The sequence below is a fragment of the Ovis canadensis genome, chromosome 17 (assembly GCF_042477335.2).
Source record: "Ovis canadensis isolate MfBH-ARS-UI-01 breed Bighorn chromosome 17, ARS-UI_OviCan_v2, whole genome shotgun sequence".
NCBI lineage: Eukaryota > Metazoa > Chordata > Mammalia > Artiodactyla > Bovidae > Ovis > Ovis canadensis.
In genome coordinates, this window is record NC_091261.1 from 78907457 (window position 1) to 78932207 (window position 24751).

The 24751-nt window shown below is 53.0% G+C and overlaps 2 protein-coding genes and 1 long non-coding RNA gene across 6 annotated transcripts in view; 2 read left to right on the forward strand and 1 right to left on the reverse strand.

Moving 5' to 3' along the window:
- Positions 1-15115, forward strand: part of EWSR1 (EWS RNA binding protein 1) — a 27312-nt gene extending 12197 nt beyond the window's left edge. For 2 of the 4 annotated variants that reach the window (XM_069556903.1, XM_069556902.1), the window contains exons 6-17: positions 1240-1407; positions 3510-3721; positions 4612-4792; positions 7538-7572; positions 8112-8144; positions 8440-8558; positions 11882-12011; positions 12752-12874; positions 13190-13352; positions 13722-13819; positions 14290-14542; positions 14727-15115. In XM_069556903.1, the coding sequence (XP_069413004.1) occupies positions 1240-1407; positions 3510-3721; positions 4612-4792; positions 7538-7572; positions 8112-8144; positions 8440-8558; positions 11882-12011; positions 12752-12874; positions 13190-13352; positions 13722-13819; positions 14290-14542; positions 14727-14766 (1555 nt within the window). In that variant the 3' untranslated portion in view covers positions 14767-15115. Of the gene's footprint in view, positions 1-1239; positions 1408-3509; positions 3722-4611; positions 4793-7534; positions 7573-8111; positions 8145-8439; positions 8559-11881; positions 12012-12751; positions 12875-13189; positions 13353-13721; positions 13820-14289; positions 14543-14726 lie in introns of all 4 variants that reach the window. The other 2 variants (XM_069556899.1, XM_069556900.1) reach the window with 1 other exon arrangement.
- On the reverse strand, positions 7600-9727 carry LOC138422239 (uncharacterized). Its single transcript, XR_011249809.1, has 2 exons — positions 9551-9727; positions 7600-8688 (listed from the first exon to the last, which is right to left on the reverse strand). It is a non-coding gene; the product is annotated as an uncharacterized lncRNA (long non-coding RNA).
- Positions 15116-18934: 3819 nt separating the features above from the next.
- GAS2L1 (growth arrest specific 2 like 1) lies at positions 18935-24650 on the forward strand. Its single transcript, XM_069556921.1, has 6 exons — positions 18935-19360; positions 20268-20919; positions 22255-22362; positions 22451-22547; positions 22638-22809; positions 23324-24650. The coding sequence occupies exons 2-6, from the start codon at positions 20287-20289 to the stop codon at positions 24351-24353; spliced, it is 2040 nt and encodes a 679-aa protein (XP_069413022.1). The 5' UTR covers positions 18935-19360; positions 20268-20286; the 3' UTR covers positions 24354-24650.
- The last annotated feature ends 101 nt before the right edge of the window (positions 24651-24751 follow it).

Sequence of the window (24751 nt, forward strand, 5' to 3'; positions counted from 1 at the left end):
CTGCTATAGGGCAGATATTTGGGCAAACAGTTCGTACTCCATGACTGATAAGCAAGTAAACAATATTAATTATTAACAGAAGATTTCAGGTCTTTGCTTTAGACAGTGCACTTAGGTGGCTTCTGCATACAGTCTTGAAGGAACATTGAATTCTGGTTTGAAAGAAGACTTTAGGGAGTAAACACGAGATCAACTTGTAACCTAGACTTTTTGTCTGCTGTAGAGGTAAGAAATTAGCTCTGGCAAACACTCATGAGAGTACTTCTAAAATGCACAGTGAGTAATCAGAGCTACTGAGTAGTTTGCATCTTTTAGACAGTCTTCAGTGGTTAGTGTACAGCGGTTCCTCTAGGGGCCCAATTCAGTTGACTTAGAATGTTCTCAGATGTTTGAGGTCCCATTTGATGCTCCATTGCAACAGTGTATCTAATCCATGGTGGGGTGGGGGGTGGGGTGGGCAGGTATATGTTAGTCTTTGAATAAGTCATCCTTTTTGGTTTCTTAATTTTTCAATCCCTCACACTTTATAACAGTAATCTGTTTCCTGATCAGTGATAGCTACTCACTTTTCCCTCAGAGAGAGGGCTTGTGAACTGTTGCAGCTCTTTGGAGAAAGCAGTACTTCCACATCCTCCCTGGTCTGCCTGCTGCTTCTTGGGCTTTGCTTTAAATAGCAGGCACTCCACTCTGCTACAGCCCTGTTACAGACTGTGGGGTTGAGGGAGAATAGAAACCTCTTTGGTTTTTTTCCCCTTGGGATTAAGATTGGGTTTCATCACTTCACAAGGATATTTCCCGGTTCATCTGGAGCATGAGAGGATGCCATAGACTTACATGAATGTTATTTAGCCCAGAATTTGCATTATTGTTAAAGTTTCTTGTTTGTCTTTAATAGTCCTTATTGAGAAAAGGCATTTTCTTCCTGAACAAACCACCTCCCATCCCAGATCAGTTAAATGGGCACCACAGAGTATTGTAATTGCTTCTATAGCTGCTGAAATGAGACGAAAGGAGCGTGCTGATGTCTCTCCCGTGGATGTGATTAAGACTCTTCCATCCTTAGTGTTCTCTTCCAGCAGGGACCGTTGGACCAACATTGGGTTTTGATGGAGTTCACTTTACAACTATATTTATTTCCAAGCTCAATCCTAACATTGTTTATTGCTCATAGATTATAGAGTTCTTACTCAAGAGTTTGGTGTTAAGAGAAAAGTCTCACTTGTTTATTTCTCCTTTTAGACCGCAGGATGGTAACAAACCCGCTGAGACTAGTCAACCTCAGTCTAGCACAGGGGGTTACAACCAGCCCAGCCTAGGATACGGACAGAGTAACTACAGTTATCCCCAGGTACCTGGGAGCTACCCCATGCAGCCAGTCTCGGCACCACCATCCTATCCTCCTACCAGGTCAGTCTTTTCTTGCTTGCTCTTGTGGCCAGTGAGCTAGTGGAATAAGAGAGCAGATTTTTTGCAGGCTGTTGACCAGCTTGCTTTTGCTTCCTCAGGTGAACTGTGTTGCCTCACTCCCAGGGATAAGCCTGACCACATATTCTACATTAAAACCTCAGTCAAAAAACACTTCTAAATATCAGTACATTTTTACCACTTTTTTTTTTTGTTTTAATTTATTCAGATGAGAAACAGTGGCATGAAAGCAGATAAAGAGAACCATGGAAGTCACATTTTCCAGGTGCAGTTGAGATGGGTCAAGTTGCAGGGCATTATTTTTTCAAAAAGAAAGTTTACCGTAATCATTTTATGTTTAACTTAAAGATCCATTCTCACACCAGTCTTGATGGCTAAGCCAAGGCCTTTCTTTTTGGCTTAAAGAGTTCATCGTTCTGCCTTTTGTCTTAATTAGCCGCACCAGCAACTAGTGTCCAGTTTTGGTTTCTTTAAAGTAGAGGAAAAACAGGTTGTCTCAGATTTATTTTTTTGTTGCGTTTTCAAATGAACTGTCTGAATTGTGTCCTCTAGTGTTAACTTGGTTTTGATAGAATTAACATTGCCCCTTTTTGTATTCATTTCATTGGCTTATGTATAAGCAAGCACAGCTGACTGGTAAGTGTCTCTGTACAGCTTGGAGTAGAAGGGGGCAGGGTTCGAGCAGTTCCTCCCAAGGGCCCACCCACACCTGTCACGTTGAGAGCACTGAATCTGGCAAGTGGAATAGGTGCGCTTGGTGTGAAGAGAGGCTTTTGAGTCCTTACAGCTTCCCAGGGGCTTCTCTGGTGGCTCAAACAGTGAAGAATATGCCTGCAATGCAGGAGACCCGGGTTTGATCTCTGGGTCTGGAAGATCCCCCTGAAGAAGGGCATGGCAGCCTACTTCAGTATTCTTGCCTGGAGAATCCCATGGACAGAGAAGCCCGGTGGGCTACAGTCCATGGGGTTGCAGAGAGCTGGACACGTTTGCGCAAATAACGTTTTACAGTTGTGGTAAGGGAGGTGCAGATACTTAAAGTCATTGTAGTTAGAATTAAAATTGTATTATGTGTTGTGTTGTTTTTCACTGTCATGGTTCATCTAAAGTTTAATATTTCAAGCTTTATTTCTGTGTAAGAGTATCTGGTTAGTTTCCCTTCCCTTTAGTTGACATATGTGAAGGTGAATATCAGTCTGATATTCATTTTTCATGCAGTACCTTGAGTCTGATGTTTCCTTGTCCATCTTTTCCTTATTAATGCCCAGATTCATAGACGATCAGGCATGTCTGGAAGTCAGGAGCTATGTACACACCAAAGCAACTTGAAACTTAGGCTCAGGAAAAAAGTGGCCACCCAGACACACATCAGGTGGCCTTGTACCTTCAGAAAACGAGCCGTCACTCCAGGGCATGTTGTGGGCAGGCAGCCTGGGGACTGAGCACCATACCGGGCTGCCTCACTTTTCTCGGTGCCGTTTCCTGGGTCAGCCTCCCTGGGAGCACAGTCTTCCCTTAATACAGGAAGCACCTAGGCTCCCAAACGTGCCTTGAGTTTGGTTGAGAATAACTATTGTTCTGATGAGCACGTGTGCTTGCGTGTGTGTGCTCAGTCATGGCCCACTCTTTGCGACCCCATGGCCCTGCCAGGCTCCTCTGTCCATAGGATTTCCCAGGCAAGAGTGCGAGAGCGGCTTGCCGTCTCTTCTGCAGGGGCCCCTCCTGACCCAGGGATTGAACCTGTGTCTCCTGCATTGGCAGGTGGAGCCTCCCAACCCTCCACTGCCACGCCACCTGGGAAGCCCTGTTTCAGTAAAGGTGGGGGTGGTAAAGGGGGAGACTCTTAATTAAGGTTGTACATTTTATAGATGGGTTTGTTTTGTGTGTGTGTGTGGTATAATACCCTCTCCTATTCAGAACTTTAAATACAAAAATACTTGCTCATTTTAAGTTCAGTGTGTTAATATGTAAAAAGTAACTGGAGTTTTAAGAGTTTCTATGGCACATGCTGGGAATGTCTCCTACATTTAGGGGACCTAAAATAACAAGTCTCTCCTAACAAACTGTTTTGTTTTGTTTTTTCTCAGCTACTCCTCTACGCAGCCGACTAGTTACGATCAGAGCAGTTACTCCCAGCAGAACACCTACGGGCAGCCGAGCAGCTACGGGCAGCAGAGTAGCTATGGCCAGCAAAGCAGCTATGGGCAGCAGCCACCCACTAGTTACCCCCCCCAGACTGGATCCTACAGCCAGGCTCCAAGTCAATATAGTCAACAGAGCAGCAGCTACGGGCAGCAGAGTGAGTTGCTAAGAGAGAAAACCAAATAAGAATGGTTGTGTTTGGAGTTTCTGAAACGGGGAAACACTCTACCACTGTGTGCTTTTGAACTCCAGGATGCATCTTGAGGGTATCATATCCTGGCTAATAATCCTGGCTTTTCTCCAGTTTAATTGTTGTTAGCATGCCTTAGGAGAAAAGAGAGTTTGTAACTGACCAGAGAAAAAGTTTCAGACTGCCAGCCCTGCTCTCTGGGGAGGTTATATGCAGTGAGTGAAGCCAGCTTTTCATATGGCCTGCCCACCCCAGCTCATTAAGAGAGCGTGAGCAGGTAGCTATTGAAGACTCTCGCAGTTTTGATAGTTTAAAAGATACTGTATTTTGATTTTTTTTGTGTGTACATTCATAAGACAAAAATTTTTGTGGAATGCTTACAGTTAATTTATGTGGAAAAGTAACCAAAAATTCAAAAAGTTGTCTTCACAATTTAGTCTGCCTGGATTGTTGTCTTTAAAATGCACCCATGAGTATGTCTCATTATGACAATGAGTCGTGCTTCTTGATGGAGACGACCCCTTAGCAACCCCAAGAAACCTGACTCCATTTTTGTTTGAGTATGGTTTAAAGACCAGTTTTTTAAGGCATCTTGGGATACAGAACCCTGTGAACTGTTGGTCAGAGTCCTGTTTTTGTTTGAGAGTGGTTTTTTCCTAGGCAAACTATATGAGATTACTTCAGCCTTTTTTGTTGAACTTTATGAAAAGCTTACTGATGGGGGACTTAATCAGATGTAAAGAAGATGATACCTCGGTTAGTGCCTTGCACTTGAGAATTCTATGATTCCAGGAGAAAGTACAACAGCAGTGGTGTAAATGCTGATCCATGGCTTACAGATGTGACTCTTTCCTCAGGTTCATTCCGACAGGACCACCCCAGTAGCATGGGTGTTTATGGGCAGGAGTCTGGAGGATTTTCCGGACCAGGAGAGAACCGGAGCATGAGTGGCCCTGATAACCGGGGCAGGGGAAGAGGGGGATTTGATCGTGGAGGCATGAGCAGAGGTGGGCGGGGAGGAGGACGCGGTGGAATGGGGTAAGAGCAAACCTTTTCTCCTTTTACCTAATTTTGTTTCATCCATAGGATTTTCAGTGGAAAGAAGGGACTGAAAGACATAGGAAATTTATTTCTGCATTTCCATGGATAGTCTGATGAGCCCAAGCCATCTTGCAAACATGGAAATGTCATCTCTGTGGCATATCTATAGAGGCAGTTTGCTTTTTTCAATGCCAGTTGACTTGGTTGGGTTGGGGAGAACAAAGAATGGTTTTGAAACTAGAGCTTTCAGTCCCCTTCCTGGTTTCCAGAGGTCAAAAGCCTCCTGGGTAATAGATTTGGGATGGAACACACACAACCCTTCTAACAACCCTAGGTGTTTGACTAATTGCTTCTGAATGATTGTCTTGAAATACGTGGTGTATATACTGCAGAAAAGGAATGCAGCTGTTTTCCACAATGTTTGTCCCCAACTTCTGTTTATACTTGGAACTGTTGAACATAATGATGAAGATCTTGGTCCCATAACCCTTGAACTATGGCCTGAGGTGCACCTGGTGTACAGAGAAGTCTAGTAGCTTTGTGCAGAGTAATGTATATAATTGTGGAATCACTCTCCCCAGTGGAGATTTTGAGAAGTCTAAATCGGTTTGACCATTTTGATGGATGGAACGACCTGGTTTAGAAAACTTTGTCTAGAGTAACGTGAACCTGCTACCCCGCCCTTCCCCTCCCTCCTCCCGCACCCTTTTCCCTTTCTGGTGTCTCTACTTTGATGAAGGTGAGGTGAAATGTTGGTTAACATGATCCAGAAGGCTTAGTTCTGTGTGTGTTCTGTCCCTGTATAAACTAGTGAAAAAAAGTTATGCAGAATGTTGGGATAAGTATAAATTGGATTTGGTGCCACTGTTGGTTCAAGGAAAAACTGAATATAATTTCTTTAGAAGTGTACTTCAAGATTAAATATATAATTGATTTTTAAATTTTATATTAACAAATCTGTTTACTGCTGAAATACTGGTTTAAAATACTGTTTTGCATATTCTGCATAACTTAAGTCTTTAGTGAAATCTTTATTGGAAGAAAGTCATTTTATAAGATGCAAAAATTTATGAGTAATTTCGTATAAAGTAGAATCAATCTTCTGATTTGGAGAATATCATTCCATTATAAAGGTTTCACTTCTTTACAGATGTTTTAAATAGATGTAGACACTTGAAATCACTATCATCACATCTCCAATCATTTAGACTCCTTAGTATTTTTCAATTGCAAAACCAATTTTAAGTTTACTCATTTCAATTCTCCAGAAGTAATCATTCTACTAATTTTGCTAGATTTTGCTAGTAGAGGGTGTTCCCTCTTTCTCTGAGAAGTCTCTGCTGAAGCCATAGGAAACCCTGTGGCTCTCCCCACAGGCTTCTCAGCAGACTGACGCGGTCCGCGGGACCCTGTGGGGACAACACAAGAGCCCCCCCTCTTTTTTTTTTATTGTGGTGTGGTGATGGTTTTCAGTGTCTTCTGCAGGTAAGGCACTCAATGTTGTTAACATGCCCTTTCTCATTGCCTCAGTATTTTGATATTTTCATTGGCTGTTAAACGTGGAAACTTTTTAACATGCTTTGTCGCATTTATATGCTACAGGTTACAAAGTGAGAGCCTTGTATACACTTCAATACTTAAAAAGTACCCGTACTCAGTACTCAGCCGGCAGCATAATGAAAAGTGGGACTAGACACGGTGTCCATATGGAGAGGAAAAATATACATAGAATATTTTTAACAAAATGTATTCATTGTATAAATGGAATCCTTCTGTAACTTTGGTAACTGCATACTTGTTGTTTGGTAATGAACCAGAGGAGGTATAATACTCTAGAATTGTGTAACATTAAAGTGTAAACTTTTGTGTTTAAAGAGAGAGAACATTTTATGGTGTGTACTTTTAAAAAGGAAGCAAAGCTGCATGCAACAGCTTGAAATTGTGTATTCAGGTATTAAAGGTGCAATACTGGTTAGAAAAGCTCAGGGCCTCCCACCGAGGAGCTGCCTTTTATTTAAGAGAAAAACCTAAAAGGCCCAATTCTTACTCTTCCCCTTTCAGAATACATAAGGCAGTGATTTATGCTGCCATTGTCATTGATCTCAACTGATAACGTTTATAAAGTTGCACCCCCAGTTTGTGGAGCCTTGGTGTTTGTTGTAAATTCTCCTTTCACAGCGATTGTTAAACCCCCTAGTGCCCTGAAGCGTGTGGCTTTACGCTGAAGATCGGCTGGATGCGTCCTCTGGTGTATGTCATAGGCCTCCACTGTGGTGTCTCCTGCTTTTTATAAACTGTGATTGTTAAGAAGCCCAGGGCCTCACTTGGCTCTCCCCTGGGAGAGGTTGAGGGTGCACCTTTATGAACATGAAAAGGTTCATCACAGCAGTTACCTGGCCTGCTGCTCCTCTCCACACAAGCTCTCCCTGTTTTTCAGCTGATGGGGTGGGTGTTTGGGATGTATTTTCCCCCCAGTTTGCCAAGTATTGCACTATTAATACCAGCCCCTGAAATGAAAGGAATCAACCACACTGGTGTGTACAATCAGACAAGCAAGGTTGTATATAAAGGAAGTTTGAGCAAGCTGCCCTGAAGAAAGGCATAGTGACAAGATGAGAGAGATGCATTGTTTGGAGATGTGTTTAGCCAGTGCCCTTCTTCCCCACGAGCCCCCCCAAGGCTCAGAGCGGTACTGGCTTTTAAAGGGAAAGGCCTTCATTTCTTCGTTTATCCCCCCAGCAGCGCTGGAGAGCGAGGTGGCTTCAATAAGCCTGGTGGTAAGTTTTTGAGTATTACCATGGATAGTGTTTAAAAAAAAAATACAGTCAGTTTTTAGAAAACTATAATTTTTTATTAGTTTGATAAGCGGTTTAAAAATGATCTCTACAAAAGAGACTAATGGGTACTGCCGGCACTGTCTTAGGGGTAATAAGGTTAACCTACGGTTACAAAACAAAGGGTGACTTGGAGTATTGAGCAACTGCTTCTGTAATATGGGGGAGAGTACATTTTTAAAATTTGGTTTATTTGGAGGAAAAAAAAATTGACTTAAATTTAACACTAATTTGGCACGTAAGCACTGAGAGTGTATTTGGTTAATGGTTTAAAAGCAAACTCGAGCAAAGGAGAAGCAAACCCTAGCAAACCTGCCACAGACGTTAAAGGGGCACTGCTCCATTTTAGCAGTGCGGGTCATTTTGAATTTAATGAAGCCCCATCAAATGGTGGTATAGTAGATAGCTATGTGTGTTTGTAAGGTTTGTAGCTTGCAAGACGTGCACTAATAATATTTTGTATGATCTTTCCTGGTTGGCAGGACCCATGGATGAAGGACCAGATCTTGATTTAGGTAATTTTGAATTCCTGGAGTTTATGTTGTACTTTGTAATTGAATAGCGCAGAAGCAAGTGTGTGTTGGAGTTCAGCAGCCAGGTAGATGAGTGGAATACTCTCGCTGTCAAGAGCAGTTTGGGGCTTCCTTTATCTTGAGTAAACAAAAATAAACCAAAAGTTCCGTCTCACTCTTGTTAGTAAGGCTGGTAGTTCTCTTGGCTTTGTGATGAACGCTAGCAGGCAATAGTGAGCGTTGGTCAATCAGCCCCTACGGATACATGACAGTAACTGCCTCTCCTTTTCTCCGGAAGGCCCACCTGTAGATCCAGATGAAGACTCTGACAACAGTGCCATTTACGTGCAAGGACTGAGTGACAGTGTGACTCTCGATGATCTGGTCGACTTCTTTAAGCAGTGTGGAGGCGTTAAGGTGAGTGAGAGCGCGACCTCGTGGGCTGGCAGAGCTTGTAACCACAGGGCGTTTTGGAGAGAACTGACTCGGAGAGTTTCTGAAGTGGCTTGATTTTTTTCCTTCTGGACTGTCCATACGTGGTTTACTCCTTAAAATACAAAAAGCAGAAAGTGAAAAATACTGTTCTGTAGAAAAGAAATCCTAAACACGGTTTAAGCATATTTGGTAACTCAGGGTCACTTTTATAAAGTTAATTGTAAGACTATTTACATGAACTTTTCGGGGGGAGGAAATACAGACTATAATGTTTTTAAAATAACATGTGTCCATATCCCGCAGTAGGGCTCTATGAGTACCTTTGAGGTGCCTGGTATATGTCTTCCTTTCCTAGTTTTGTCCCTTCTCCCCACTTGAATGCTGGATTTTATCATTCCCTTTTTTATAGATGTACCTCAATAATACTTTGTTTCACATAATTTTGAAGAATAAACAAACAGATACAAACCCTTAAAGTTTATGCATAGTGTGGAACATGTTGTAAAGAAGAATATAGTTCTGTGTTCAGTGATCATAATTCTTAAGGATGAAAATAAATACAGCAAGATAGGAAAGGGATAAAATGAGGAACAGAGCCAGTCCAAGTGCGGAATAATTTCAGAATAACAGCAGGAATAGTGAGACAGGAACTTGCCTGGCAAGCTTGAAGAAGCTGGAGTGGCTAGAAAGTTTGGTCTGAGCTACTGTGATGGTTACCAATTAGATGAGGAAAACTAAGAGAAACTGGAATTTTGAGGAGGGTCCCTAGGTCAGAATCTCAAAGTTTGGGCATCCTGTATTTATTTGTGGTGGTAAGTTCTATAAAGTTGCTACAGACAACTGGATTAGTGAATGCCGAGCCACCGCCCCAGAGGTGTGCACACATCTCACGTAGATTGTAATCACAAATTCACAGTTCATCCTGATAAATCCTACTCGTTTTACAAAGAAAAAGGTTCGGAAGTGTGACTTGCCTGAGTTGGTGTTCCGATTTGTCCCACTAGTCCCAGAGCTAGAACTTGTTACAGAACGCTGCCCCCGACCTCCCAGCTTCCGGCCTCCGGTCGCTTCTAGGCGAGCTGGAACGGGAGGGAAGGGCATTGTCTTCCTCTGCTGGGAACATGTGCATCCGGCCACACGTTTTTCACTTTCTGTTCGTTGCCACAAATAACCAAAGAAAGTGCCACGAGTATTGATTTTGGAGTGACAAATACTTGAATCCACGAATAATGAGAACTGACTATACCCAGGTGTAGACCTGCTGGTTCTTAAGGTGTGTGTGGTGTTTAACCTCAAAGCACCAGCTGGCCGACCAGTGTAGACTCTTCACTGCACATCCACCACAGCCTCACCAGGAAGCACGTGTTTGGTTTTTTTAAACTTTTAGTAATCTGGTAGAGGAAGATGGAAATGCAGTTTGCTTTCCCTTGATGGTTGATGATGTTACAATGGCATCCTGTCTTCTTTGAAATGCCCGTCTGTGTCTCACACACACTTTTCACTGGGCTGTCTCTCACTTGTTGGTTTATATGTGGTTCTTTATATTGTCTGAATGCTAATCTCTATCTTTGTTGCGAATACAAATCTTCTGCTTTGTGGCTCAGTTTTGAAAGGGCAGACTGGGAGATCGTACCACTCTGTTTGCAGGGTCTTCGTTCCCCAGCCAGGGGCTGAACCTACGCCCGTGGCGGTGAAAGCAGAGTCCTAACCTCTGGACCACCAGGGAGTTCCTGAGGCTCACATTTTTTACTCATTTTCTTTTGATGAATAGGAATTCTTAATTTCTTCAGTCATTACCTTACTGGGTTGTGTCTTTATGTTTTTTATCTGCAAGGCCTTTTATTCCACCACATCTTTGTGAAAGGTCTGCCTTTTCCTTGGTGGTATATAGTGCTGTCACTCAGGAAGCCCCCTTCCTGGATCTGTTTCTTGGCTCCATATATACTTTTTGTTGATTTGTGTGATCCAGTGCTAGCAGCTCTGCTAATTACTCTGTGCTAAATCTTGACCTCTGGTAAGGCAGACTCTTGTTTCATTCTTTTTACTTCTTGCACTCCTATCCATACATTTTCGAACCATTTTATGAAGTTCCCTAAAAACCCCAGTTGGGGGCCTTCCCTGGTAGTCGGGTGGTTAGGGAGTCCATGGTCTCTGCAGAGGCGAAAGCGGTACCGTCCCTGGTCGAGGAACTGAGATCCTGCCTACCTTGTGGTGCAGCCGGCGAGCGAACACACACACACACACACAGACACAGACACACACACACACACACACACACACACACGGTGTTTCCTGGATCTATAAATCTATAAGAACTGGAGAATTGACATGTTTATGACACTGAGCGCTTTGCTCCCACCCCCCATTAACACTGTATTTGTCTATTAGGCCTTTGGTGAAGCCTAGCTCCTTAAAAGTTTTGCAGGTTTTTATTAATTTTTTTCATTAATGGGCTGTTTTGGAATGGATATTGTGATCCATCTATATAAAAAGTTGGTAAATCATAAACTTCCTACTTGTGGATTATATAGTATATTGTCTATTTGGGTATGTAGGATTTATTCCTAGTTAAGAAAGTAGTGTTTACTATCAAGTTTGTAAAATTAAAGATTTTAAAATTATATAACCCATCATTCATACCACTATCTTGTCACATTTCCTTTGTCTTTATATGCCCTTTATAAAAACATAGGTATCAGTACCTGTATTATTATAAGTTACTTCTTTTAAGCTCTATACATATTTTCGTGTATCACTAGATACAAAATGTGTATATCCTAAAGAGTTTGGGCATATGAACATGTAATGCAAAAAATACATGAAGCCATATTCTTGTGTAGTGTGGCTCCTAAACTCAGCCTGTCTGCATCTGGTGTTGAACTGGGAAGCTAGTTCTGTTGTGTTTCTGGAGGGAACACTGGCTGTGGTTGAGCTTGAGGTGGTCGAGTCCTCTCTGCACACTCACAGTCCTGTGTGTTGTGTTTAACGATTGAAGGACAGTCCCGCTGTGTGTGTGGTGTGTCTCACGGGTGGCCTGACTGCACCCTAAGAGGTGGCTGCTCACTGGGCGCCCGTGATACGGCCCTTAGGGTGTTGGGGCAGGTACAGGCCATAGGAAGAGGAGACTGGGGAACAAATGGGACATGATTTAAAACTGTGGGCCTATTTTGGTTTTATGTTAAAACAAAGTGATTTAAGTGTACATAGTTGTGGTAGCTACTTTGGAAAAAGTCACCGATAGTCCCACCATTCCTCTGAAAACTAGTGTTTCTGGTCATAGCTTAATTATGCTCTTTTATGCCTAGATGAACAAGAGGACTGGACAACCCATGATCCATATTTACTTGGACAAGGAAACAGGAAAGCCCAAAGGCGATGCTACGGTGTCTTATGAAGACCCACCAACTGCCAAAACTGCCGTCGAGTGGTTTGATGGTAGGAGCCCCGGCCCTCCTGGCTCTGCCTCCTCGGGGTACACGGAGGCTCTGGGAGCAAGTGTGGCGAGGGTCACCTTGTAGGTAAAGGCCTTGTGCTCGAGTATGTCCTTGTGTTAGAATGATTTTCTCTTAATGTGGCTCTAGGGACCAGGACAGATAGACTGTCCCTCTGTGCAGCCACAGGGTGTGCAGGAAGGAGGACTCAAGAGTCGGAGGAGCAAGGAGACCCTCTCTGCTCCTGGAGGAGCCCTGGGGGTGTCCAGGAGGCGGCTTGCCTGCTCCCCTCCGCCACACGAGGGCCAGGCGCTGACCTGGGGCTAAGAGATCCCTTATTTTCAGTCATTCTCATTCAGATCCACTTGCTTCTCTAAGAACAGATGTCGAGAGGTGCAGAAAGCCCCACAGACCTCTCAGCTGTGCACATTTGCAGCGTGTGTGTGTGTGTGTGTGTTTTAATGACTTTGATGTTGATCCTGGAATTTCAGTTCTCAAAAAACCAACTTGAAAGTGTCAGCAAGTTCTATGTCCTCTCAGCCACTTCCTGCTCTCCTTCTCATCCTATTAAGGCTTTTCTGGCCTCGCCTGTAAAAATCTCGGGGAAGATTGTGGGAAGACACTGATGCAGTGGGAATGGTTGAGTTTGATAACGGGGTGCAGTTGGTGAAAAAGGAGTTGTGTAACCTTACCTGCTCCCCGTTGGACACTGGGAGTGAGGAGTGTTCTCATCTCTTTTTCTAGGCAAAGATTTCCAAGGGAGCAAACTTAAAGTGTCTCTTGCTCGGAAGAAGCCGCCCATGAACAGCATGCGGGGCGGGATGCCGCCGCGCGAGGGCAGGGGGATGCCGCCGCCGCTCCGAGGAGGTATTTACTGGCACGCTCTGGGCTCTGCTCTGCCACTGTGAATGTTCTTGGTGCCCTTGTCTGTGAGGAGCTTGGTCTCTAGAGTGAGAGCAGACCCCTTAGGAGCACGGACAAGGCGTGTAGACTCAACACTAGCATTGAGCACTGACAGCAGAGGGGGAGGGGCTGACGGGGCGGAGGCTGGGAGCCAGGCTGCTGCGGGTCGGCCCTCGGGCTGCCTTTCGTTTCTCCTGCTTTGGTCCTCCAGCTGTAAGGACAGACCACAGAGACACAGAGCTGTGCCCAAAGAGGTGGTTTGCTGTTTCTTTACTACAGGTCCAGGGGGCCCAGGAGGTCCTGGAGGACCCATGGGGCGCATGGGAGGCCGTGGAGGAGACAGAGGCGGCTTCCCACCAAGAGGGCCCCGCGGTTCCCGGGGGAACCCATCTGGAGGAGGAAACGTCCAGCACCGAGCTGGAGACTGGCAGTGCCCCAACCCGTATGTACTCACCCCCGCTCCCATCCTGGAGAGGCCTGCCTGCGGGCTTCCTTTGTCCAGAGCAGGCTGACCCTGGCCCTGCTGTGGGGTGGGCGGCCCCGTCAGTCCTTACCAGCTGCCCTGGTGCCTTCGGGAGACAGCCACACAGTCCACGGGACTCAGGCCCACCTGCACGTGCTTGTCCAGACACTCAGCTGGATCAGACCCTGGTCCTGTGCTGTGCTGCCTGAGGCTGCGGCTGCAAAGCCGTTTTCTGTAGTCAGATCCTCTGAGTGGAGTTGGACCTGGACTCAGTGTTTGTGGTGGTTTCTGCTCAGGCCTGGCTTGTTTGGTAAGTGATTCCGTTGTGATATAATTTTATTTATGCAGGGGCTGTGGAAACCAGAACTTCGCCTGGAGAACAGAGTGCAACCAGTGTAAGGCCCCAAAGCCTGAAGGCTTCCTCCCACCACCTTTCCCGCCCCCGGGTAGGTACCCGCAGCTTCTTGGCACTGAATTGCTAATTAGCTCCATGGGCTTGGTAACCAGGGTCAGGTTGGTTTCAGCAGGCGCAGCCCTGACCTGGGGTGCTGTCAGTTCTGCACTTGACCTTTGAACAACACAGGGGCACTGACCCTCTGTGCAGTTAAAAAAAGTCCCCTTAAATTTAACCATCCGCCCTCCACCGCCGTGTTTGTGGTTCCACATCCTCGGATTCTACAGACTGCAGGTTGGGTAGTACTGTACTTCATATTTGGTGGTGGGGGGAAATCAATGTGTAAGTGGACCCCCGAGCATTTCAAACCTTTGTCAAAGGGTCACCTGTGGTCCCAGCGTCAGTTCTGAACTGTGACCTGGTGTGCAGCGAGGGAAGCGCTGGCCCGGCTCTCCGCGCGAGGCCTCTGCACTCAGCGTTCTGTCCTGGCACTGAGTGTCCTCTCCTGCGCTCTCTCCTCAGGCGGTGACCGCGGCAGAGGTGGCCCTGGAGGCATGCGGGGAGGAAGAGGTGGCCTCATGGACCGCGGGGGTCCCGGTGGAATGTTCAGAGGCGGCCGTGGTGGAGACAGAGGTGGCTTCCGTGGCGGCCGGGGCATGGACCGCGGTGGCTTTGGTGGTGGAAGACGAGGTGGCCCTGGGGGACCCCCTGGACCACTGATGGAACAGATGGGAGGACGACGAGGCGGGCGAGGAGGACCTGGAAAGATGGATAAGTACGTGGGGGTGAACCCGCTGGGGGGCCTGGGCCGTCAGCCCCTTCCTCCGGAACAGGTCTTACCGGCCCTGGGCGAGGGTGGGTGGCCGCCCCTTCCCCTCTCCCACCCCTCGGCGTCACCCACCACCCCTTCCCCTCCCCTCTTCGCCCCATCCTAACCCACCTTCCCTTCTGCTGGGCAGAGGCGAGCACCGTCAGGAGCGCAGAGACCGGCCCTACTAGACGCAGAGACCCGCAGAGCTGCATTGACTACCAGATTTATTTTTTAAACCAGAAAATGTTTTAAATTTATAATTCCATATTTATAATGTTGGCCACAACATTATGATTATTCCTTGTCTGTACTTTAGTATTTTTCACCATTTGTGAAGAAACATTAAAACAAGTTAAATGGTAGTGTGCTGAGTTTTTTTTTCTTATTTTAAAGATGGTTGTTTAAGACTAAACAATGGGAACCCCTTGTGAGCATGCTCAGTATCTTGTGGAGAACCAAGAGGGCCTCTAACTGTAACAATGTTCATGGTTGTGATTTTTTTTTTTAAATAAAATTACAAATGTTTATAAACAGTCACCCTTCTCCGCCTCTGTTCTACATCCACCACATACCTACTTGGACGTGACCCCTGACACCCGGGTCTCTGCTTGTTCAGGTGTCCTGACTGCCCTCCCCAGGTGCCAGCCCCTCCCTGGGGGTCTCACCCGGCTCCCTCCCCCACCCCATTCTCAGAGGGGAAGCGTCCCCCTGTCCTCATGGACTCCGTTCCCGCAGACCTCAGCCCAGACTATTTCCACCAAGACCCAGTCCCGGCTTCAAGCTGCCCCTCTCACCCAGCGAGGCCACCTTTGCTGTTCTCGGACCCCCGCCACGAGAGGCCCCTGGGACCTGAGCTGCCCCCTCAGCCTGCCTCCCTGTGGTCCCACGCGGGCCAGCGTGTCCCTGCCGGAGGCCAGGATGCTCCCCCCAAGGCCCAAACACACCCAAGATACTGCCGGGCTCCTGGAGTGTGCCAGGCGCTGCCCCAGCTCGTCCAGCTCCGTGTGTCGGCGCCCTGGGGGGCTGAGGGGGCGCCTCAGAGCTTGTGCTCACACACACACACACACGCATCCTGGGCCTCAGAACCTGTGCACACACTCGTGCGTGCGCACATCCTGGAGCTAAACGCCGGTGCCCGTCGGCTGCCTCCCCAGCCCACAGCCAGCTCTGCTGCAGGACAGCCACCAAGTGTGACCCATCTTGGGGCTGAAGCTGCCCCGGATGCCTGCCGCACCTCGGCCTCGGGTGGCACTGCCCTCAGACGCGCTTTCCCAGCCCTGCCCCCAAGGCTGCGCACAGGAGCCCGTGGGTGCGGCCCCACTCGCTGCCCTCCGGAGCTCCCCGTCAGTCACACACACGAGAAATTCCCAGCACAGGCTTGTGGGCCCTCAAGACCACACCCCGCAGGTCCAGGTGAAGGTTGAAAGGTCAGTTGAGACCAATGTTGTTGAGAACAAAGGCTCGCAGGGAGGGGCTCACCTCCAAGGCAGAGACGGCTGGACGCTGCCCCCAGGGCCAGCTCAGGCCCTGGAGCTGCCCAGCCCGGCCCAGTCCTGACAGGCCGGGCTCAGGATGAGCGTGAGCACAGGGAGGCTGGGGCGAGAGCGGGCCTTGTGGGCCTGCTGCTCTCTCACGGGCGCAGGGTGGCCGCTCAGGAGATTTGGGGTCACTCGCCCCGCAGCCAGGGCAGGAGCAGTTGTCACGGCTGGACCCATGTGGACAGGGCAGCCTCGAGCCCCTGGTGGATCACAGACACTCACCCCAGACCTCGCTCCCACGTCAGCCTACCCCAGAGGGTACCGGGTAGAGCCCGCCAGGACCCCAGCTCCCCAGCGCCAAGGGTGGGTGGGGGGCCCTCGAGGCAATCATCCAACCTCCAGCTGCAACCAAGGCCAGCAGGCTGCGCCCTAGCACCCAGCAGCCCAGACCAGAGATCCAGCCACATGCCCGCTCCCCGAGCTGCGTGGGAGCGCAGCACTGTACTTGGAGGTGGCCTGTGGAGTCTGCAGGGATGGGCTCTGGACAACCTCAGCCCAAACCTCTCCTCCCTCCAGCAGCATCCATGCATCCCTTGGAGGAGAAGTCACCTTATGACGGAGGGGGTCAAAGCCAAAGCCCTCCACGGCCCGGGCCATGGGTCTGGCCACACCAGTGGGCACCACACCTGCCATGTGTCCAGAGTCAGAACACTGGAGTCAGGGGGCTGCAGACAGGAAGAGTGCCCCTCGGGCCCTGGTCCTCAGCCACGCAGTGGATGAATCCCCTGAGGGCACTGGGCTGAGTGACGGTATTCTCACAACTCAGTGATGTGATGGCTGTTGTCCCATTTTACAGACCGTGCAAACACCGCTCGGGGAGCTTAACCATCCCACCCAGTGACCTACAGCAGGGCCTGGGTCCAGTCTGAACTCACCCGCGTCCAGGGCCCTGCAGGTCATGAGGCAGATAGAAGCAGGAGTCAAAGTCCTGCACAGCTGCTGACCACACACATCCTGCTCTCTGCGCCTCCGTCTTCCCAGACTGTAGAAGCAGAATACCAAACAGCGTCACACCTCACAGGATACTTTGGGAATTCGTTTCCACACCCTAATCTTACCCGGCCCTGTCTGAGGAGATCCTGTCCTCCCCAGGTATCAGCGGCCCCAAACCTGGGACTCTGCCTTCACCCCCATACCTCATTCACCAGCACATTCTATCCGCTTTCCCCTCAAAATATAGCCTCAAAATTCAACTCCTCTCACCAACTGGCACCACCTGGTTCCCTCCTGGGCCCCTGCCCTGCCCACCACGGTAGCCACAGGGATAAGTCGGTCACACCCCTCCCCTGATCCGTCTCTTCAAAGCTGCCTGGCCCACAAAGCCCTACAGAGCCGTCCCCAGCTATATCCCAGGCCCCGCCCAAGCCTCGCTCCTCTCCAGTCTCACAGGCCCCCTCCCCCTTTCTCCAACCCACCAGGCACAGGCCCACCTAGACCTTCACCCTGGCCCTTCCAGACACACACACAGCCCCCTCCCTCACCTTTCCAGTTCCGTGATCCAAAAGGACAAGCCTGTCCCACCTCTGCCGGCCCTCGGCTCCCTTCTCCCTGGCTCCTTGTCCCTACTGCAGCACAAGGGCCACCTCTCCAGACTGTAAGCCTCACAGCCGGCTCTGTTTCGTTCTCTGCCTTTTGCTCCTGGTTTGCAGCGCCGTTAACACACTCAGTAGGCACTCAGCAAGTGTCAGCCTTTATCACGTCTAGGCACGGGCCTTCCTCACTAGGCGGTGGGGAGGAAGAGGTGCTGGGAAGGTGGAGTGGGACCTGCACCATCTGGGTATTGAGGTGAGAGCCCCCCTTTCTGAAAGGTCGAGAGGACGCGGTGAGGTGGTGCCCGTGAGCAGCCTGGCCCCGGGAGGTCCAGCACACTGTATGTACCCCACGGATGCCCCATCCTTGAAAGAAGGTATTCCTGTAAAAGGTATTCCATCAGTCAAATCCCAGTGCCACCAGCCTCTCCAGACTTGAGCCCAAGTTTGGGCATAAGAGCGTCCCCCACAGAGCACAGCAGGCCTGGCACACAGTGGGGGTTTTATTAAATAAAGCTCTGAGCACTGGCTGCCGTTGGTGGTGCTTCCCGCCAGCAGCCTCGCCTGGCCAGCAAGGCTACTGCCCAGCCAGGCCTGGCGTCCCCACCCAGCCGCAGCAGGGGGCAGGATTTTTCCTGTTGGTCCGGGCAGGTCTCTCCTCTGCAGTTTGAAAAGAAACCAGCCAGGCTTAACCCTCAGGAGCCAGGCTGCTGCCTACCTTCCTCCAGGCTTTATTCTGTGCCCAACCAGGGCGGCCAGAGGTGGTCCAGGGCAGGGCAGGGGCCGAAGCCTCAGACACAGGGGCTTCAGCCAGTCCCCTCCCTGCCCTCCCCTCAGCGTTCTTATCTGAGAAACTTCAGGGTTTAACAAAGAATATTTGATAAGGAGCCAGTGGTTGCTGCTGCTGCTAAGTCACTTCAGTCGTGTCCGACTCTGTGTGACTCCATAGACGGCAGCCCACCACGCTCCCCTGTCCCTGGGATTCTCCAGGCAAGAACACTGGAGTGGGTTGCCATTTCCTTCTCCAGTGCATGAAAGTGAAAAGTGAAAGGGAAGTCGCTCAGTCGTGTCCGACTCTTCGCGACCCCATGGACTGCAGCCTACCAGGCTCCTCTGGCCAGTGGTTGAGTGGGGGTAAAACAGAGCCATTCTCTCCATCCCCGAGGCCAGCGAGGCTGGCAGGAAGCCGCCACCCAAGGCCGGACGGCCTCACTTATCGGACCTAAGGAGGTCCACTCCCGCCGGCCGGAGGTGACTCCGCAGCCCCGGGCCCCTATCTCTTCCTGAGTTCCTTTCAGGAATAGGCCATGCGGCTCACCAGGGGAGGCCACCATCTGCAGAAGGGGTGCCGCCAAAAGCGCCCAAACCCCTTCCCGGGAGACCAAGGAGGGGGAAGGGACCCGGTCTGGGGATGGGACCTCCGGCCCGGCAGGGTCGCCGGGGTCCCCGGTCCCGCCTCTGCTCAGGGCTGGGCCGGGTCCCGGGCACGCCCCGTCCCCGCCCAGGAACAGCGCGTCCCCTTTAAGGGCGCGCGGCCCCGCCCACCCCCTCCGGGCCGGATCCGAATTCCAGGGAGGCGGGGCGGAGACGGCGGGCGCGGAGGACGCGGCGGTGGGACCGGGATCGGCTGTGGCTCGGGCGGCGCCTCCCTTCGGCGGCCCGCCCGGTTCCAGCCCAGCCGGGGCGATGCTCCCCGAGGCCGCGGGATGAGCCAGGTGAGCGCAGGAACCCCCCCAGCACCCTCTGCCCGGCACTCAGGGAAGCAGGCCCAGTGGCGGCAGCCGCGGGCCTCTGTCTCCCGGGGCTGTGTGACCTTGGGCAGCCCCGCACCCTCTCTGGGCCGGAGCCCAGAGGACGGCCCCGGCTGGCGACGGCCAGGACTGGCGACAGCCATTCCGAGTCCCGGCTCACAGGCACCAGTCTGGGGCTAGGGAGGCTCCCTGGAGGAGGGGCCTGGCCCGGGCCGGCCGCCGGAGCCGCCACGCGGGGCTGGAGGGCCGATCTCCGCTACCCACTGCTGCGCGACCTTGAGCGAGCTCTGCGCCTCAGTTTCCTCATCTGTAAAATGGAGATAATATCATTGCGCTCTTAGCCCTGGCCACGGTCACATTGCTTTACTGCTGCTGCCGTCCTGTCGGTGTTACAATGACACAGGCTTTAGGGTAAACGGGTTGAGGGAGGACCTGGGATCTTTCCGGAGTAAGTGGGATCGCCACCAGGCCTGAGCAGCGGATCTAACTCTTCTCTGAGGTCGGGTCCAGGGTCCTACTCTTGAATCCAGGGCTGCAGATTACTCTCTCTCGGGCATAGCTCTTCGCCTCTCACAGGGGCAGTAACGATGGGGTCCTCTCTGCCTGGGCAGTAAGGAGGACTCAGCTAAGTCTTCTCAATCCCTCTTCCCGAAAGAACAGAGCAGCCAACACTTACGGACACTGAAGTAATTTATAAAAATCCATCCCATTAGTTCCTATGAGGAAGGTTCTATTATTGTATCCATTTCACAGACGGGTAAACTGAGGCATTTGGCCTGAACCGACAAGCAGGTGCAGGTGGTCAGCGGCTTAGCCTGTGCTGAGCACTTGCTGAGTCCACAACCATCCTGACCCGTGTCCCTGCCCACAGTGACTCGGCTGGCCCGGGCATGGCAGACCCCGTGGCGGGCATTGCCGGCTCCGCGGCCAAGAGTGTGCGGCCGTTCCGCTCGAGCGAGGCCTACGTGGAGGCCATGAAGGAGGACCTGGCTGAGTGGCTCAACGCCTTGTACGGCCTGGGTCTGCCCAGCGGTGGCGATGGCTTCCTGACGGGGCTGGCCACGGGCACCACCCTGTGCCAGCATGCCAACGCCGTCACTGACGCCGCCCGTGCCATGGCCGCCGCGCGGCCGGCCCGCGGGGTGGCCTTCCAGGCCCACAGCGTGGTGCCCGGCTCCTTCATGGCCCGAGACAACGTGGCCACCTTCATTGGCTGGTGCCGCGCGGAGCTGGGTGTACCCGAAGTGCTCATGTTCGAGACGGAGGACTTGGTGCTGCGCAAGAACGAGAAGAGCGTGGTGCTGTGCCTGCTGGAGGTGGCGCGGCGCGGGGCCCGCCTCGGCCTGCTGGCCCCTCGCCTCGTGCAGTTCGAACAGGAGATTGAGCGCGAGCTGCGCGCCGCGCCCTCGGCCTCCAACGCCCCCAGTGCCGGGGAGGACACCACCGAGACCCCCGCCGCCTCGGGAGCTCCAGCCCGTGGCCCGCGCATGACGCCTAGCGACCTGCGCAACCTCGATGAGCTGGTGAGTCTGCGAGTGCGCATGCCCGCTGGCCGGGCTTATTCTAGCACAACCCAGGCACCAGCAGGCAGGGTGGTGCCGGCAACCTTCTGCGGCCTGTCCTCGTGACTGCAGAACAGCCTGCCCCGGGGAAAGGGTGCATATGTTGAGCACCAAGTGGATACCCAGCCCCAAAGAGTTAGGCAGGCGCAGAGAGAGCTGAGTGCTGGGTGAGGTCACAGGGCCTGGCGAGGCCTGGGAGAAAACTCGGCCTCCACTGCTCCATGGCACCACGATCCCCCTGCTTCCTCCCAGTGCCAACCGTGCCCCAGGCAAGCGCTGGGTGTTCTACATTCTGGGGACTTAAGCCCCTCCGGCACACCTCCCTGCACTCGGCTGCTAGACTGCCGCATTCACGTGGTCACTGAGATCGAGGTTGAATGGGGCCCATGGTCCAGGGCAAGGTGCCTGGCACACAGTAGGCGCTACGTGAGTGCCCAGGAAAGCTCCCAGAGGCTCTTCGGGTCCCTGTTCCTTCCCCAGGACTTATCTGGGAAGCCCAGCCCAGAGGAGCCATGCTAATGGGAGCTGACATCCTGTCAAGAGCTGTGGGATGAGCTCTATGCTGAGCATATAGAAGGTGCTAGACCATGACTCCAGCTCCCTCCTCCTCTTCCCGCGACCTAGGTGTCCCTGACACCCCCACAGCCTGGCCAACAGTTTCCTTCTTATCAGGAGGTTAGGACGGGATGTGCCCATCCTGGAGGCGGGCAGCCGGATGGCTGTGGGCAGAGGCTGCCGCCCCACCCCGGGCCAGGGTCACCCGAGGCTCCACCTGCTCATTTTCTCAGCAGCTCTGCTGTGGGTGAGGAGGCGGGTGGGGCCTCCCGCATAGCCAGCCTGGCAGCTCCTGGCCTGGGAGCGTGGGCAGACGTGTGCTGGCCGGGCTGGTGGCCCGGTGTGCATGGCGGCGTCTGCGTGTGCCCTGCGTGCCTGTGGCATTGCTGCTCCGTATGGCGTTGCTCCTCTGTACTCAGACCTGCCTCCTCCCTGAACCTGCCTCTCTCTGGGCCTCAACATTCACGTCTCTGAAACGGGTGAAGGGGGGTGAGTGAGGACTCCAAGGGCTCAGGGACTTGAAGCAGTCCCTCACCTCGTCCTGGTCGGCTCCCTGCCCCCTCGGTAGTCAGAAGGGAAGGAGCTCTGGTGAAAGGTCAAGTACAGAGGCGGCACTCAAGTCCAGGGCAACACAATCGGAACCTCTGCTATACAGGATTTACTTCCTTCTGACCCTGGAGCTGCTGACACCAGGCCCAGGGAGGAGGGACCTGACCCCTGACCTCCAGCCTCTCCTCTCAGGTGAGGGAGATCTTAGGGCGCTGCACCTGCCCAGACCAGTTTCCCATGATCAAGGTCTCGGAGGGGAAGTACCGCGTGGGAGACTCCAGTCTGCTCATCTTTGTGCGGGTGAGAGCGAGGGGCTCCCCGAGCAGGCAGAGCCCGGGAGGCGGGGGAGACGCGCGGCGGGTGACCTGCGCTCGCCGGGCTCCCACAGGTGCTGAGGAGCCACGTGATGGTACGTGTGGGAGGCGGCTGGGACACGCTGGAGCACTACCTGGACAAGCACGACCCCTGCCGCTGCTCCTCCGCGGGTCAGTCTCCAGGCGGGGGCGGGGCGGGAGCGCGGGGGCGTGCACCTCTGCGGCCCCGCCCCTCACGCGGCACCCGCCCTCTCCCTGCAGCCCACCGCCCGCCCCAGCCCAGGACCCGCACCTTCTCCCCGCAGCGAGTGTCACCCAGCCCCAGCCCCCGAGCTGGTAGCCCAGCCCCAGGGGGGGAGCGCCGGGGCTCCCGCCCAGAGGTGACACCCATTGGCCTACGCAGCTCGAAGGAGGGGCCTGAGACCCCACTCAGGTGAGAGGAGAGAGGACATGGGACCGGGGTCCAGGGGGTGGGGGTGGGGGGCGCCCGCCCTGGCCTGGATGACGCTGCTTCCAGTGACTCACACCCTGGGAAAAGTTCCCGTGGGTGGGGGTGGGCCTGGCTTCCCATCTCCATGGCAACTCAAGCAAACGAACAACACAGCTGGGCGGGCCCTGGGGGCTGGGTGGCCGCCAATCCAACCCAGCTTCCCTCTGGCCTGCCCAGGAAGCTGGAGGCTTGAGAAGCGGGGAGTTTGGGGCCTTGCTTCTTCCGCTGCCTTGGGGTGGGGTGGTGGAGGGTGGCCCTGGCTTCAGGAAGCTGTGGCAGGATCTCTCACTTCTCCCTGGAAGTCCCCAGAAGGGACAGAAACCCTTGGCACCCCCGCCACCACCACAGGTGTCTCGCCCGCAGCCATGCGTCTGCCTGTTCCTTCCCCTCCCCACCCTTTCTGTGCACCGGGTCTCTCTGCCTTGGCCCACCTCTCTCTCTTGTTCCCCTGCCCCAGGACCCGGGACCAGCTGCCCCCCCATCCCCGCTCCCGCCGTTACTCTGGGGACAGCGATTCCTCAGCCTCCTCGGCCCAGAGCGGCCCCCTTGGTGCCCGCAGTGAAGAATCAGGCACTGGCCCCCGGCGGGAGCGTCCCAGCCGGCGGGTGACCACGGGCACCCCGGCCTCCCCGAGACGGCCTCCCGCCCCGCGCAGCCAGTCCCGGGACCGGCTGGATCGGGGGCGGCCGCGTGGGGCCCCAGGAGGCAGGGGAGGCCAGCTGTCGGCGCCCAGCCCTGTCCGGCGGGCCCGGAGTCAGAGCCGTGAAGAGCAGGCAGTGCTGCTGGTGCGTCGGGGCCGAGACGGGCAGCATTCCTGGGTGCCGCGGGGCAGGGGCAGTGGGGGTTCGGGCAGAAGCAGCCCCCACACTCCCCGCGCCCACAGCCCTGCAGCTCCCAGGGTCCCCAGCCCCAGTCCTGAGTTGAGCACAATCCCGGCCAGTGTCTTCCGCACACCCCTGCAGCTTGACCCAAAGCAGGAACAGCAACTGTTTCAGCGCCTGGAAGAGGAGTTCCTAGCCAACGCCCGAGCCCTTGAGGCTGCTGCTGCTGGTGGGACCCCCAGTGGACCAGCCCCTGACCCAATTCGGGCCCCAGACCCTCCAGCTCCTGACTCAGCCTACTGTTCGTCCAGCTCCTCCTCTTCGTCCCTCAGCGTCCTGGGTAGCAAGTGTGGCCAACCCGGGGACTCTGGCAGGATGGCCAACGGGCTGCCCGGGCCCCGAGGCCCAGCCCTGTCCAGCTCTTCCGATGAGGGCAGCCCCTGCCCCGGTGTAGGGGGCCCGCCAGATGCACCCGGGAGTCCTCTGGCCGGCCCAGAGCCCCTGAGGACCTGGGCACGAGGCCGGATGGACACACAGCCAGACCGGAAACCCTCACGCATACCCACACCAAGGGGTCCCCGCCGCCCACCTGGACCCACAGGGTCCGGGACCTGGCATGCCCTGCACTCAGTCAGCCCGAAGACCGAGCCGGATTCCTGGATGTGACGGACCAGCCCAGCTGCCCCCAGTCCTCTTGTTCTTTCTCCTTTTCCTTTGTGGCCTTAACCCCTCTGCATCAGGGAATGCCCCTGCCTCTTGGGGACCACACCTCACGGGACCAGACCCCTCGGGACCACATGGCACAATGGGACTTCTGGTGTACATTCCGCTTGGGGGATGAGCATTGCTATTTAATTACTAATATTATTGAATGCCTTAGAGGAGGCTGGGCCAGCCCAGTAAGGACCCTTCCTGAGGTCCCGCGGCCCCGCAGAGCCTGACAGTAAAGTTTTCTTCCAGCTACTTGTGTCTGCGTCTTGGAGACCCAGCCTTGGGGCCGTCACATCCATTTGAGAACCCTCATTACAGGTTGGGATTCTGGAGTCAACTGCGAGGGGGCAATG